Here is a 12883-nt window from a genome sequence, read left to right as displayed (position 1 = left end):
AAAATTTCTACTTGTTGAACTTACTTTTCCCCTCCCTTTCCAAAGGTCCTTTGTAGAACTCTTGTGTTGTTTGCTATGTATGCTTGTAACTTTTAACATTACAGCTAGCGGTGTTGAGCAGAAGATAATCTGTTGAACAAGGTTTGAATTTTTTGAACAAACAGCATTGCTGTTTAATCAGTGATTGTTCTTTTTCCTAAAGCTCTTTGGTAAGTTTTTGTTTCACCTGTATACTGTTATGCAAAAAGCAGAAATACAGAACTTTTTTTTTTCTTCCTAACAAATTGCTGAAAAGATTTCAAATATCTCTTCTGAGCAAACAAAATTTGAATCTAATTCCATGAGAATTTCCTATGTATCTTGTACTTTGTAATTCATAGAGAACTGACTGAAATTTGCACTTCTGCTTCAGTCTGTCTGCTGCATGAGTAGATAGTGTTAGCTTCTTAGTCATACTTCTTCTCTTGACTACTTCAGGGAAAAAAAGCATAGAATAATCTCAGGCTATACATACAATTCACTTATAAAGTGACTGTAAGACTAATACAGAAAAGACTTCTATGCTTGTATCAGTTGGCTTCGTTGATTTTATCTAAACTTTCTTTTTCTTTTAAATTTGTATCAGCAAAAAGAAGTTGGCTGCATGTCTTCCTTTGGACTCCAGAGTTTTTCCTCAGAAATGACTCATCAGAGCACTGGTAAAAATTTCATTTTATGTTTAATGATCACCAGCATATAAGATAATTGCTACAAATCAGAAATTTCAAATCTTTCTGCCTAGAGTTTGAATTCATGCAAATGCCCGTTGAAAACAGCGAAGGTAAAACCATAGAAGCTTTTCTTCAGATACAAGGGTGTGTTCAAGTTGACTTTAAAGAAAGCGAGTAAGAAAAAAAGTGTTTCAGGAGAAGGGGAGTTGCATTTCCTCTTTGTCTTTGTTTAAAAAAAGAAAAAAAATTGTTAGGAGTTCAGCATTAGGGCCCCAATTCTGAAAATGTTGACATGTTGAATTCTGTTGATTGTAGAAGCTGATCATATTACTTGCTTCTCTGTCACCGAAGAATATTCGGACAGGTACTGCTTTCCTAGTAGTACCAATGAAAAATTAGTTATTAAATTCTTTGGGGTTTGTTTTTGCTTTTGTTCATTTGTTTTGGGTTTTTTTACAGCTGCTTTATGTAACTCATTTTTTTAAACTCAGTTGCAGATCCTGATGCCCCAGTGTTTGAGATGCTTTATGAAAGAAATCCAATTCACAGCAATTTTGAAAGGCGCCTGGAAGTCAGTACCAGACCTCTAAATATTATTTACAATCCACAAGCCATTAAGAAAGTAGCTGACTTCTTCTACAAGGGAAGGGTTCATACCTCAGGTTAACTTTTCATGTGTTTTTTTTCGGTGGGGTGTGGGTTTTAGTAGTATTATATCTTTCCTTATCTTTGATTTTTATTTATTTTCATTCTTAGAAATATAAAGCACTAATCAAAGCATCTCCACTTTAAATTTAAATTAAGCAGTACTCTGCTCATTCTCTGCGTGGGGAGGTTGTTGTTTATTATTTGGTTTTTTCTGTTAATTGAATCGGGGATTTTGCTTGGGCAGACTCCTGAAACTTTTACTTAAAAATTGCAAGTTGCTGCATGGTGGATGTCCATGCTGCCGAAATTAAAATGCATAAAGAGGGCTGTTTCTGTAATCTCTTGTGGAAATTAGTGGAGAACAGGTTTTTGGAGAGGACAGTGAAAAGCAGAGTATTTTCTGTAGTAACAGTACATGGAAATTGTGTTCTGATTCCTGTTGTATCTCTTGTGTTGGTTAAATTAAGTCTGACCTTTGTTACAGCTGCTTGGGGTACCTTGATTTTTAGATCTTGAACATACTGGCTCCTTAAGCTTCTAAGGACAGCAAGACTTAGGAGTCTAGTACGTGAACCTGTTAAAATTATAGTGACTGCCTTTGCAATTTTAGTTGTTAAAGGTCAGTTTCTGAGGGGATAAGAGGTGAGAATAAGGAACATTAAAATGTTCTTAAAGTACCAATTCTTTTTCTGTTGGTTTTGGCAAATACCAAAAGACTTAAGTTACCTAGCCTAAAGGTGTGGCTGATACTTAACCTTTTCTTAGAAGATCAGAATGTTCCATAAATGTTAGAGGTAAAGTTTAAAACAAACCAACCAAACAAGAAAAGACTGCCTACACGTGCCACAAACTTTTAGCATTTAGTCAGAATTTCCTCCCTTGCCTTACTTGTTAAGTAAGACCCTTTCTGTCTCCCTCAGATTTAGTGACTGAGGCTGAAGGTCTGTCACAACCAGAAAAAGATTTGGGAAGTGGTTTGTTTTGTGCTTAGATGCTTCGTTTTTTCTGTTAAGCAGTCCGGTGTATAGGTACAGCCAATGGCTTTCAATTGCTGTGTTATCAGGTCTATATTTTACTGCTAAAATTTAAAATAGATTCTCTCTTTTTTCTCTTTCTCCCCCCTAACAGATGAACAAAATTATATCTAGTCAGTTTTCTATCTCTTGTGCAGGTTTTGGATATCAATCCGAGTTAGAGGCAAGAGTGGCTGAAGCTGCCAGAAGACAGTACAACAAGCTGAAAATGCAGACAAAAGCTGAAATCAGGCAAACTATTGATCGTTTGCTAGTAGGAGACTTCATTGTAAGTTTTTGCCCTCAAAATATTTATGTAGGCTTTCTAGCCATATGTTTTACAACTTGAAGCTCTAAAGAATGGTGGGGTTTTTTGGTTCATTTATGAAGTGTTCTTTTTAAGAAAGTGAGGAGTTTTACATGTGGTATTGTAGTATTCCTTTTGCTGTCAGAGTTCCGTTTTTGTGGTGCAGACCTGCTGTGATTGATGGCAGAATAGTATTTTTCTGTTCTTGACCCCATTACTGAGATTACTTTGTGTCAACTTGTTGGCTTCAGTGTGCATTGGAGCTGTGTTATGTCAAACTTACTAAATTTGTGTGGAACTTATTTAAAGCTTATTTTCTAAATTAAAACATTGTTCTACCTTTGTTTTTTGCTCATTCTTTAGTCTTCAAGTAGTATTACTGTAGGTATCAGTATCGTAATCCCTAGCTTTGGAGTTAGCTGTAGTTAGCTATATTGATGCAAGACGGTTTATATTCTTTTCATTAAAATGAAAAAGTTCATTGTTCTGAAAAAAGTAAGTTTGATGTTTGATAAAGCAGTCTAGTGCCTGTTGTATTTGTGGATAGCCTTGACAAGGATCTTGCTGATCCAGTGTCATGTAAAAGGTAGATGCCTTCTCTTAGCTCTGCAGGTAGGTTTGCTCTCCTCAGTTTAGAGATGGGGAGTCCCTCGGCAGAGGGTTCATCGCATCTGCCTTAGCAGGGGGTGTTCCCCTACTGAGAATGTCTCTTCAGTGATAGTAATGGGAGTCTGTGGTGTAACAAGCCATCAGACTGGTATGGCTGAAGTTTGTGAAAGTTAGCTCTTCAGGTGAAAAAAAGTGGCTGCCTAGACTGATTTGTTTGACATGGCTTTTTTTTGTATGTGAGGGGAAACTATTTCTTATGGGCTATTACATCTTCTTAACTTCCAGGAAAACAGCAAAAGCTGGACTGTGTGCCTTGATATTTCTGCCCCTCAGGTGATCTTTCCTGATGATTTCAAATTTGTGGATCCCGTGTTAGTTGTTGTAGATCTGGGAAGAATATTACTTACCAATTCTCAAGGTATGATCTAGTATTGCTGCAGCTTTGCTTGTCTCCACCTTTTCCCTGAAATTGCTTTTTCTGTGTAGAAAGTAGCGATGTCTTAAGGTTATTGCCCCTATACATGCGTAGAGTTTCACATAACAATTCTGCTGTTATAAACATATTTTTAATTAAGATGGAGATACAGTTTTAAAATACTGTCTTGGAATAATTTAATCTCTTCTAGCACCAACTCATCTCTGTAAAGTTTTAATATCTTCTTTTTTAGTAAATTCTGTCTTAACAGTAAACTAGAAAAAGAGCACAAATTGTTTATACAAGATTGATATGTATTTCCCTGTGAAACTGAGGCATTGGCCTGTTCAAAGTAGCTTGGGCTTTAAAAAAAGAAAAAGGTAAAGAAGTATGGGAAAGTTTTGGAGGGTGTTCCAGCTTTGTAAGGTAGAAAAAATAATTTTTTTACAATAATAAAATGAAAGTTAGTATTAGGCAATTAAGTTAATTGGGTAAAAACTTCTGATCATAAATATATTGTAGCTGAGTAGCTATTACCTTTCATTTGGTTTTGAGGATTGAAGGAATTGCGAAGGCAGAGTAATGTTGTTTTTTGGTTTTTTTTGAAACAACTTGATTAAAAGTAAATCTTGTAGTAATATTAAGTGGGTTGAAAAATGAGACAATAGTGTCTATTGATACTATAATACATTGTCACTGACATCTGCATGCGTGTAAAAGAAGTGTAGTAGATTGCCTGTTGAGAGAAAAAAAGTGTCAGTGGAAGGAGAAAAGGACAGAACTGGATATGCTTTGTGTTTAAGAAAAACCTGCAACTTCAGAGAGGGTGATCAGGTAATGATGGGAAACATCCAAGGAGGGAGGCGACTACTTGTTATTTGTTTGTTTACAGTTATTTTTTTAATCCACAGAAGAATCTAAAAGGAGTGCAGATACTTTTTCTTCAGAAGTCAATGAATTGAGTGATGAGGAATATAAAACACCTCTCGCAACTCCTCCGAATACTCCACCACCAGAAACTAACACTAATAGCGGCCTAAAAATGTCTGAATTAACCGGAGTAGAAATAAGTGAAGAGCAGCTACAAGCACACTTAATGAGTAAAAAAATGTATGAGAGATACACACTTTCATTTATGGACCTTCAGATCATGGTGGGCCGAGTGAAAGACAACTGGAAACATGTTCAGGATAGTGATGTGGGTCCAACTCATGTGGTAGAAAAATTCAATGTTCACCTGCAGTTGGAGCGCAGACTGATATACACGTCTGACCCAAAATACCCAGGAGCTGTCTTGTCTGGCAGTCTGCCAGACTTGAAAATTCATATCAACGAAGACAAAATCTCAGCTCTGAAGAACTGTTGCACACAGCTGAGTACATCTGAAACCAAGTCTTCCGATGCCCTGCATTTGGGGAAGGACAAGATTTTTGCAGAGGTAGACCAGCTTGGCAGTTTGCATGATTCTGTGATGAATCTAACACAGAGTGTTGTAATGCTAGAGCAACATACCAGGGAAGTTCTTGTTGAATCTCAGCTGCTTTTGGCTGAATTCAAAGTAAACTGTATGCAGTTGGGTGTTGAAAGTAATGGGCGATACATCTCTGTACTCAAGGTTTTTGGCACCAATGCCCATTTTGTGAAAAGGCCGTATGATGCAGAAGTGTCCTTGACTGTTCATGGCCTGTTGCTGGTTGATACTATGCAAACATACGGAACAGATTTTGATCTTTTGATGGCTTCTCATAAGAATCTGAGTTTTGACGTGCCAACGGGAAGTCTTCGAGACAGTAGGGCTCAGTCCCCAGTTTATGGACCGTATGATGCACGCCCCATTGATGCAGCTAGTTTGGCAGAGAGATGTACTACAGCCTCAAACACCTCATCTGGTAACAATGGGAAAGATCAAGAATCCCTGATAAAATTAGAGTATCAGTTTGTGAGTGCAGAATGCCCGTCAATGAATTTGGATAGTAGTCTGCAGGTGATCTCTGTACAGGTGAACAACCTGGATATCATCCTTAATCCAGAGACTATTGTTGAACTGATTGGGTTTCTCCAGAAATCCTTCCCAAAGGAGAAAGAAGAGTCTAGTCCTCAGCCTTTAATAACTGACTTGGAAAGAGACTGGAGGGAACAGGAAACCTTCCAGTCTACTTACGTACAGAATACAGAGGTAGCAGTTGATATTCACTGGTTAAATATACTCCTTCTCAGGACAGTTGGCATGACAAATGGAGAAAAATATGGCAGAAAAATTGCAACAGCCAGCATTGGTGGCACCAAAGTCAATGTCTCCATGTGCAGTAAATTTGATGTAAATGGCTCTCTCGGATGCCTTCACCTTACGGACCTCACACAAGATAGTATTAAGAACCAGTATGTTGTCAGCATAGGGAATACAGTAAGGTATGAAAATCTCATTGGTGATGTAGGTTATTTTGAATCTTTGTTCTTTAGGCTTGATGATGAAAATAGCCTTCCAGATGCTTTAAGTTTCACTTTAACAGAAAAGTCAAAAGAGGAATGTTCTCTCAACCTCAAAATGGCCTCTTTACACTACAACCACTCTCCTAAATTTTTGAAAGAACTAACTTTGTCAATGGATGAATTGGAAGAGAATTTCCGCAGCATGCTGAAAAGTGCAGCTTCAAAAGTTACTACAGTCTTGGCAACTAAGACTGCTGAATACAGTGAAATGGTTTCCTTGTTTGATACAACACCGCGATCAAGAGATATTGCCAATTTAGAAGATAATGAAGGCTGTGCCTATGGATCACAACCTCTCAAAACTGATACCATTAAGCTTATATTAAATGTAAACATTGAATCGCCAATTGTCTCAATACCTCGAAAGCCTGGTAGCTCTGAACTGCTTGTAGGTCATCTAGGACAAATATCTATTCAGAATTTTGTACCAGGAGAAGATGAATCTACAAGTGATAGACTGCAAGTTGAAATTAAAGATATTAAAATGTATTCTTTAAATAGCAGTCAATTTACAAGCAAGAAGGAGCCTGCAACTGAAATATCTCGTGGGCATTCTTCTTCAGGTCCTGCCAGTATTAATAGCCAGGAAGAATCCCATTTTACTCGTCATGACTTCTTTGAATCGTTACATAAAGGCCATGGTATGTCAATCAGAGGACTCAAATTATTTTATTATAAGTAGTAAATGGTACTAAAAATGTATATTGACCATAGGTCTGATTGTGTACTGTGTCACCCATCCTTCTGAAATGTACTGCTCAATTTGAATTACATTGGACAAGTTATTTATATTCATTTTTAGTCTCCTAAGCAAAAGCTGAAAAGTGCCTTTCATGCAGAAATTTAACAAAACGTAGTCCTATATACTTACTTCGGCATTGCTAAGAGAGTCTGAGCAAGTTGAATAGATACTGTGTTATCTATGCTGTGCAGTCTTTATAGGATAATCAGTTTACTTATTATAATGTTGTTTTAATTTCATTTTCTCTTTCTTCAGCTTTCCACATTCTGAATAACACCACCATCCAGTTTAAATTGGAAAAGATACCACTAGAGAGAGAGTTGGATTTAACCTTTCCCCTGAGTAATGAAGACTTTGGAATATCAAGCGTTATGAAGATTGAAGGGAAATTTGTGAACCCTCTTCAGGTATAGTAATGTAGTATTTCCACTGTCAATATAAAAGTGTTTCCCTGCGTGGAAGATCAGTATTTTTCAGGCAAGAATCTTCAAGTTTAACATGTTGGTAGTTTAGAAATCAGATCTGTATACATGTGATTAGAAGAGACAATCTTAAGTCATAATAACAATGACAAACATTTAATCTTGGTTTGGGGCATTTTAGACATTTTTATGGTTTAGTCTAACTTTCACTTACCCTGAACAGCTATCAACAGAAATTAAAATAGATGTGTCACTGTCCAGGTGCCACTGTCCAAATACATTTGTTTGCAGTTCTAGTAGAAACTAAGAATTAAAGTGCCATTATCTTGAAAAAAAATCTCTGCAGGAGCAGAGATTTTAAGTAGAGGAAGCAAATTTCTATGGAGACAAGCAATGATGGCCAAGTAGAATGTTTTTTCCATATATTACTGTTTACTCTCAGGATGGTAAATTAAGGCTAGTTTCTATGGTGAATTATTTTTAACTAACTCTGGGTGGGTGCTTTTTGCCTAGGGATACAAGGTATCCTATTCTGGGGTCCCGTGGTGTATGTTTCCAGATTGTGTCACCTTGCAGAGCTAGTGCAAAGGATTATTCTGCTTCAGCTTTGCAGTAAACCTTGTTCTGGTTTATTTTTTACTTGTGGACAAACTTAAAATGTGTCTGTTTTGAAGTTCAGAGTCTTTCTGCTTGCGAGTTTTAAAATACTTACTGATTTTATTAGTATAGAGATATCTAACATGATGATTGTTTCTTTTTTCTACATGGCAGGTGGTGTTAGCAAAACATGTGTATGAACAAGTCCTTCAGACTCTGGATAATTTAATTTACAGTGAAGACTTGAACAAATTTCCAGCCACTTCTGTATCTTCAACTTGTCATAGTTCTCCTTCAGCATCACTTCATAGTACAGGCACAGAATTGTCAAGTGAACGGAAGGAAAATGGCTTGTTCAGCCATTCTAGTTTTAATTCTGCTCCAAACAAGTCACTGGCTATCAGCAGATCTGCAAAATCTTTTACTCAGATTCAAGCAAACTTTCACATCTCAGAGCTCCAGGTTCAGTTAAGTGGTGATCTTACACTTGGCGCACAGGGCCTTGTCAGCCTCAAGTTTCAGGATTTTGATGTTGAGTTTGCTAAAGATCATCCTCAGACTTTGTCTATTCAGATTGCCTTGCGTTCTCTGCTAATGGAAGATCTTCTGGAAAAAAACCCAGACTCAATGTATAAGAATCTCATGGTGTCCCATGGAGCACCCAAGCCTTCCAGTTTAGCACATAAGGAGTACCTTTCACAGTCTTGTCCCTCGGTATCCAATATAGAATATCCAGATATGCCACGTTCCCTACCTTCCCATATGGAAGAAGCAACAAATGTCTTTCAGCTATACCAAAGACCAGTTTGTGCCTCTCGTAAGAAGCAAAAAGATGATGCTGACTCTGAGTATCCTCTGACTCCACCTCCTTCTCCAACAGCAGACAGATCCAAGTTGCCCTGTGGAAAAAGTAACTTTGATGATTCATTAGTTCATATCAATGTATTTCTAGTGGATAGGAAGCATCCTGAATTTTCTTCTCACTATAACAAAATTAACCGTAGCGTAGATGTTGATTTTAATTGTCTAGATGTCTTAATAACTTTGCAAACTTGGGTAGTGATACTGGATTTCTTTGGGATTGGATCCACTGCTGATAACCATGCTATGAAGCTGCAACCTGAAGATACTCAGCAGACAATCAAATCAGAAATAAATACCTTGTCGGTTTCTCAAGCGCAAGAGCCTGTAAACACTAAGCTGGATCTGAAGGTATACTTGAGATGCAAAATAGTAACTGGATTGTCTCTCATAAAATGTCTGGTTTATAGAAACTTAAGGTGACATTTAAATCAAATGTTTTATATTCTAGGGGAGAATGTGCATAGATTCAGAAACAGTAGATTTTTTTTAAAAAGTACAGAAGTCACAGAAAAGCAAAACGCTTGCAGAGCACTTGGCTCCCTCGCTCTGGGACCCTCCTTAGACACATGTGCCACTTTAAGGGACGCTGAGGTAGAATGCTCTGTGTTCATCCCAGGGAGCTGTCACGGGTAGAGTTTGACACACACTCCCAGCCCCATCCAGTATGCTTGAGAGTCTGAGGAAAGTGTACGTCTTACGGGCAGTGATTTACTTTTCTGGGATAACACAGGACACAGACTAAATGTCTGTGATCTCTTAAATGATAAGGTTGCTTTAATGTGAAAGACTTGACATGCTGAAATTGGCACTGTGCTGTTCTGGATACTAGGGAATTAATTTTCTTTTTTTAAAGTATATGCTCTTCTAAATATGTAAACATAAATATATATAAACATGTATTTTAAAAAAAAATATCTTTGTGTGTATTTATATATAAAAAAGTATGTATAGTTTTTGCCCAGAGGTTCTGCAGTCTAACTTAACAAGTCTTGAAAAGAGAGAGGGGCGAAGGTAACAGTGCTTGGATTTTTGTGTGACCTGATCATTTGATCATTCTAAGTTGCTTGGAAGACCCATTAATGTGCAAACAAAGACTTTAAAAGGTTGCTTTCTTCCACAATCTGTGGAGGTTGCTGTCTCCCAATCAGATAATTCTTGTTAGCCATTTATGTTACACTGCAAATGTCTTGAAAAAAACTTAAGATGTTCTGGCTGTGAAGTCATATTGTTTAATACCGATCTGTTCCATTTTGTTTGACCAGGTCCATTCTTTATCATTAGTACTGAATAAGACAACTAGTGAGCTTGCTAAGGCCAGCGTGTCAAAACTTGCAGCTCACTTGGAAGTGATTGGTGAGTAGATTAGCAGGCTGAGGTTGTATGCAGTGTAAAGTAAAAGGAGGTGTGCCCTTTGTGCTTTGAAATGTTTTATTTTGGTGCTCATTGCAGGTTTTGTGTGTTTGTTTCCTGGGCCAGGTGCACGTTCTCTTCCCACTGCTTCGTCATCTGTTTTTTCAGACTTGAGTATAAATCCTTGCATCCCTCCCAGCTGTCAAACCCTTCATCGCTTTAGCTGAGATTTACTAGGTTTTTAATACTTCACAGAACAGAACGATAGTGTATATTGCTCTTTTAGAGAAATAAAAAAGAGTTGTATTTAAGTTTTCACAAATCACATTGGTGTGATCACATGATGTGTGTAAACCGTAGTTATGTTTGGGTTATTGCAATCTCTGTAGCAGAAAGATGTGGTTTTCTTTCAGCCTGAGGTTTAATGTTTAATTGAGCGTGACGTATTGAATTACTTGTAACAAGTTTATCCCACTAGTAGAAACTTCAGGATTTTAGTAACTTATCTTTGTTTAGGGATCCTAATTGTCCTCTTTTGTTTTGCAGAGGGAGATTTAGCCCTGCAAGGAAGTATTGGAAGTCTGTCCTTAAGTGATCTTACAGCTCATGGAGAATTTTACAGAGAACGTTTCACTACAAGTGGTGAAGAAGCACTCATTTTCCAAGTCTATAAGTATGAATTTTACCTTCTTGTTACTCTATACTAGCACCACTAACTCTCCCCACTCCCCTCAAAGAAAACAAACAAACAAAAAAAACCCAACCAAACCCCAAAACCCCAAACTCACAACTGTCAGGTCTGCATGATTATGCTTTGGATGCTTGTGACTTAAATGAGACTTTGAACATTTTCAGTCATAAACTTATGATTATGATTTTTTACTTCTTTGTCCTGCAATGTACATGGCTTATCAGGAAGAGTAGTTTTTTATTTCCCTCTAAAGTTGTTCTTGAAAGTATTTAGGTGATGGTTTGTTCTGAGATAAAATAGTAGTGGTTTTTTAAAAGTTGGAAGAAGTTTTCAACTGGTGAAATGGATTCACCGTTACTCCTTGGTTTTGGAATTAAGGGTTTACTTTTGTCATTGTGTACTCTTGAAGTTCTGCTTTGTGTAAAGCAACAGTTCTTACCCTGTGATATTTCATGGTTTTCCACCCCGTCCTCCACCCAGTAGAATTAATTGGGTTAGAAATTGTCAAAGTAATGTTACGGAATTAATTTCAAATGTAACAGCACGCTGATTCAGAGTTTAATCTACATATTATCATGCAGTCGAGTACTTACCAAGCCACTGTTCAGATGTACATCACCACAGGTGTAGCTGTTAGATGGAGAGATCAGAGGTACCTTCCAAATGGAGAATTTTACTGTTTGCTTGATTAAAACTCAGTAGCACTTAAATATACGTAATTCAGAAATACTTAGTATAAAACCAGTTTTTCATATCTATAATTGAAATACTTATAATTATATACTGTGAACATCAGTGAAATCCTCTGTATTAAATGAAAAAAAAATGAATAGCACTATTTGTAAAATGTAGCAAAGAGAGCTGAATTTTACTTTCAACCTTTATCATAGATACGGGAGGCCAGATCCATTGCTGCAGAGGGAGTGTGATATGCGTGTCACCCTACGGATGGCATCTGTTCAGTATGTGCATACTCAGCGTTTCCAGGCAGAGGTGGTATCTTTCATCCAGCATTTTACTCAACTTCAGGACGTCTTGGGGCGGCAGAGAGCAGCAATTGAAGGACAGACAGTATGTCTGGGTTTTTTCTGTTCTTCCCTATAGCCTATTTTTGGAAGTTGAAATGCAGTATAAAATTTATGTTAATGCATCAACTCAGTGAGTTGAAAAGATGGGAGGTTTTAGAGTTCTGATCTTAGTGAAGATTGCTCATACTCATCTTGTAGTTAAAAATCCTTATTTGGAACCATCCTGCTATTTGAAAGTGTAGAATACCAAATTTGCACGTTACATAAAATTTTGGCACCTGGATCCTGCAGTATGCACCGATACAGGTGTTTTCTTAATGTTGTGGTCCTGGACAAAAAGGGCTCAAGATCTTACCTTGCCTTGTTCTCTGCTGTTACCAGGTAGTTATAATGCCTGAATAAGGAGATCCAGGCGAGGAGTCCTTCTGTTCTACTGAGGTGTATGTCCTTGATTTGGTAGACTGAGAAAATCAGCTGCTGGATTCTGCACGATACAGTATATAAATAATCATGACAGTCATGGCCTATTTTGTCCAAAACCTAATGTGGGAATGATTAATATAGTTAATAGTAATAGTCTTGTTTAAGAAGTTGTGTCTCATAATTGGAAGAAAGACAGTTAATGCTTGCATATATTGAGATGCTTCACTGTACATCAGTTAGGAAGTTTGAATGTGATCTTGAAGCATTGTTCTAAATGACAGATTTTTTCCTTTTTCTAAGTAATTTTTCTTAAGTAATCTTTGTGAGCTGAGTAGAGTCTGTTATGCCTCTTAGTTCAGTGGTGACAGTATGCTTCTACTCCTTATTGCCACACCTGTTGCACAGGTGTGTGCTGTTTGCATCATCATCCTTTTTTAACTAGCTTTTGTTCTCTGCCTAAAACAGGAGTTTGAGGTTTGGTTTGGTTTTTTTGGTATAAAATTTTATCACATCTTAATTTCGTAAATCAAGGAGTAGTGTTCCTGAATGTAGTACTAATCAGCATGAAATAATC

General features: G+C 37.2%; 1 protein-coding gene across 6 annotated transcripts in view; it reads left to right on the top strand.

Annotated features, from left to right (window-relative positions):
• Positions 1-12883, top strand: part of VPS13D (vacuolar protein sorting 13 homolog D) — a 107521-nt gene that overhangs the window by 12528 nt on the left and 82110 nt on the right. For 5 of the 6 annotated variants that reach the window (XR_008820604.1, XM_056330494.1, XM_056330491.1 and 2 more), the window contains exons 15-24: positions 626-698; positions 1202-1372; positions 2530-2660; positions 3573-3705; positions 4614-6833; positions 7190-7341; positions 8128-9165; positions 10080-10170; positions 10714-10840; positions 11749-11929. Coding sequence is in view for 5 of the 6 variants with exons in the window: in XM_056330494.1 (XP_056186469.1) it covers positions 626-698; positions 1202-1372; positions 2530-2660; positions 3573-3705; positions 4614-6833; positions 7190-7341; positions 8128-9165; positions 10080-10170; positions 10714-10840; positions 11749-11929 (4317 nt within the window). In the remaining variant the exon portion in view is untranslated. The remainder of the gene's footprint in view (positions 1-625; positions 699-1201; positions 1373-2529; positions 2661-3572; positions 3706-4613; positions 6834-7189; positions 7342-8127; positions 9166-10079; positions 10171-10713; positions 10841-11748; positions 11930-12883) is intronic. The other variant, XM_056330492.1, reaches the window with a different exon arrangement.

This window comes from Falco biarmicus, chromosome 3 (genome assembly GCF_023638135.1).
Source record: "Falco biarmicus isolate bFalBia1 chromosome 3, bFalBia1.pri, whole genome shotgun sequence".
Taxonomy (NCBI): Eukaryota; Metazoa; Chordata; class Aves; order Falconiformes; family Falconidae; genus Falco; species Falco biarmicus.
This window is presented reverse-complemented; position numbering and strand designations above follow the sequence as displayed.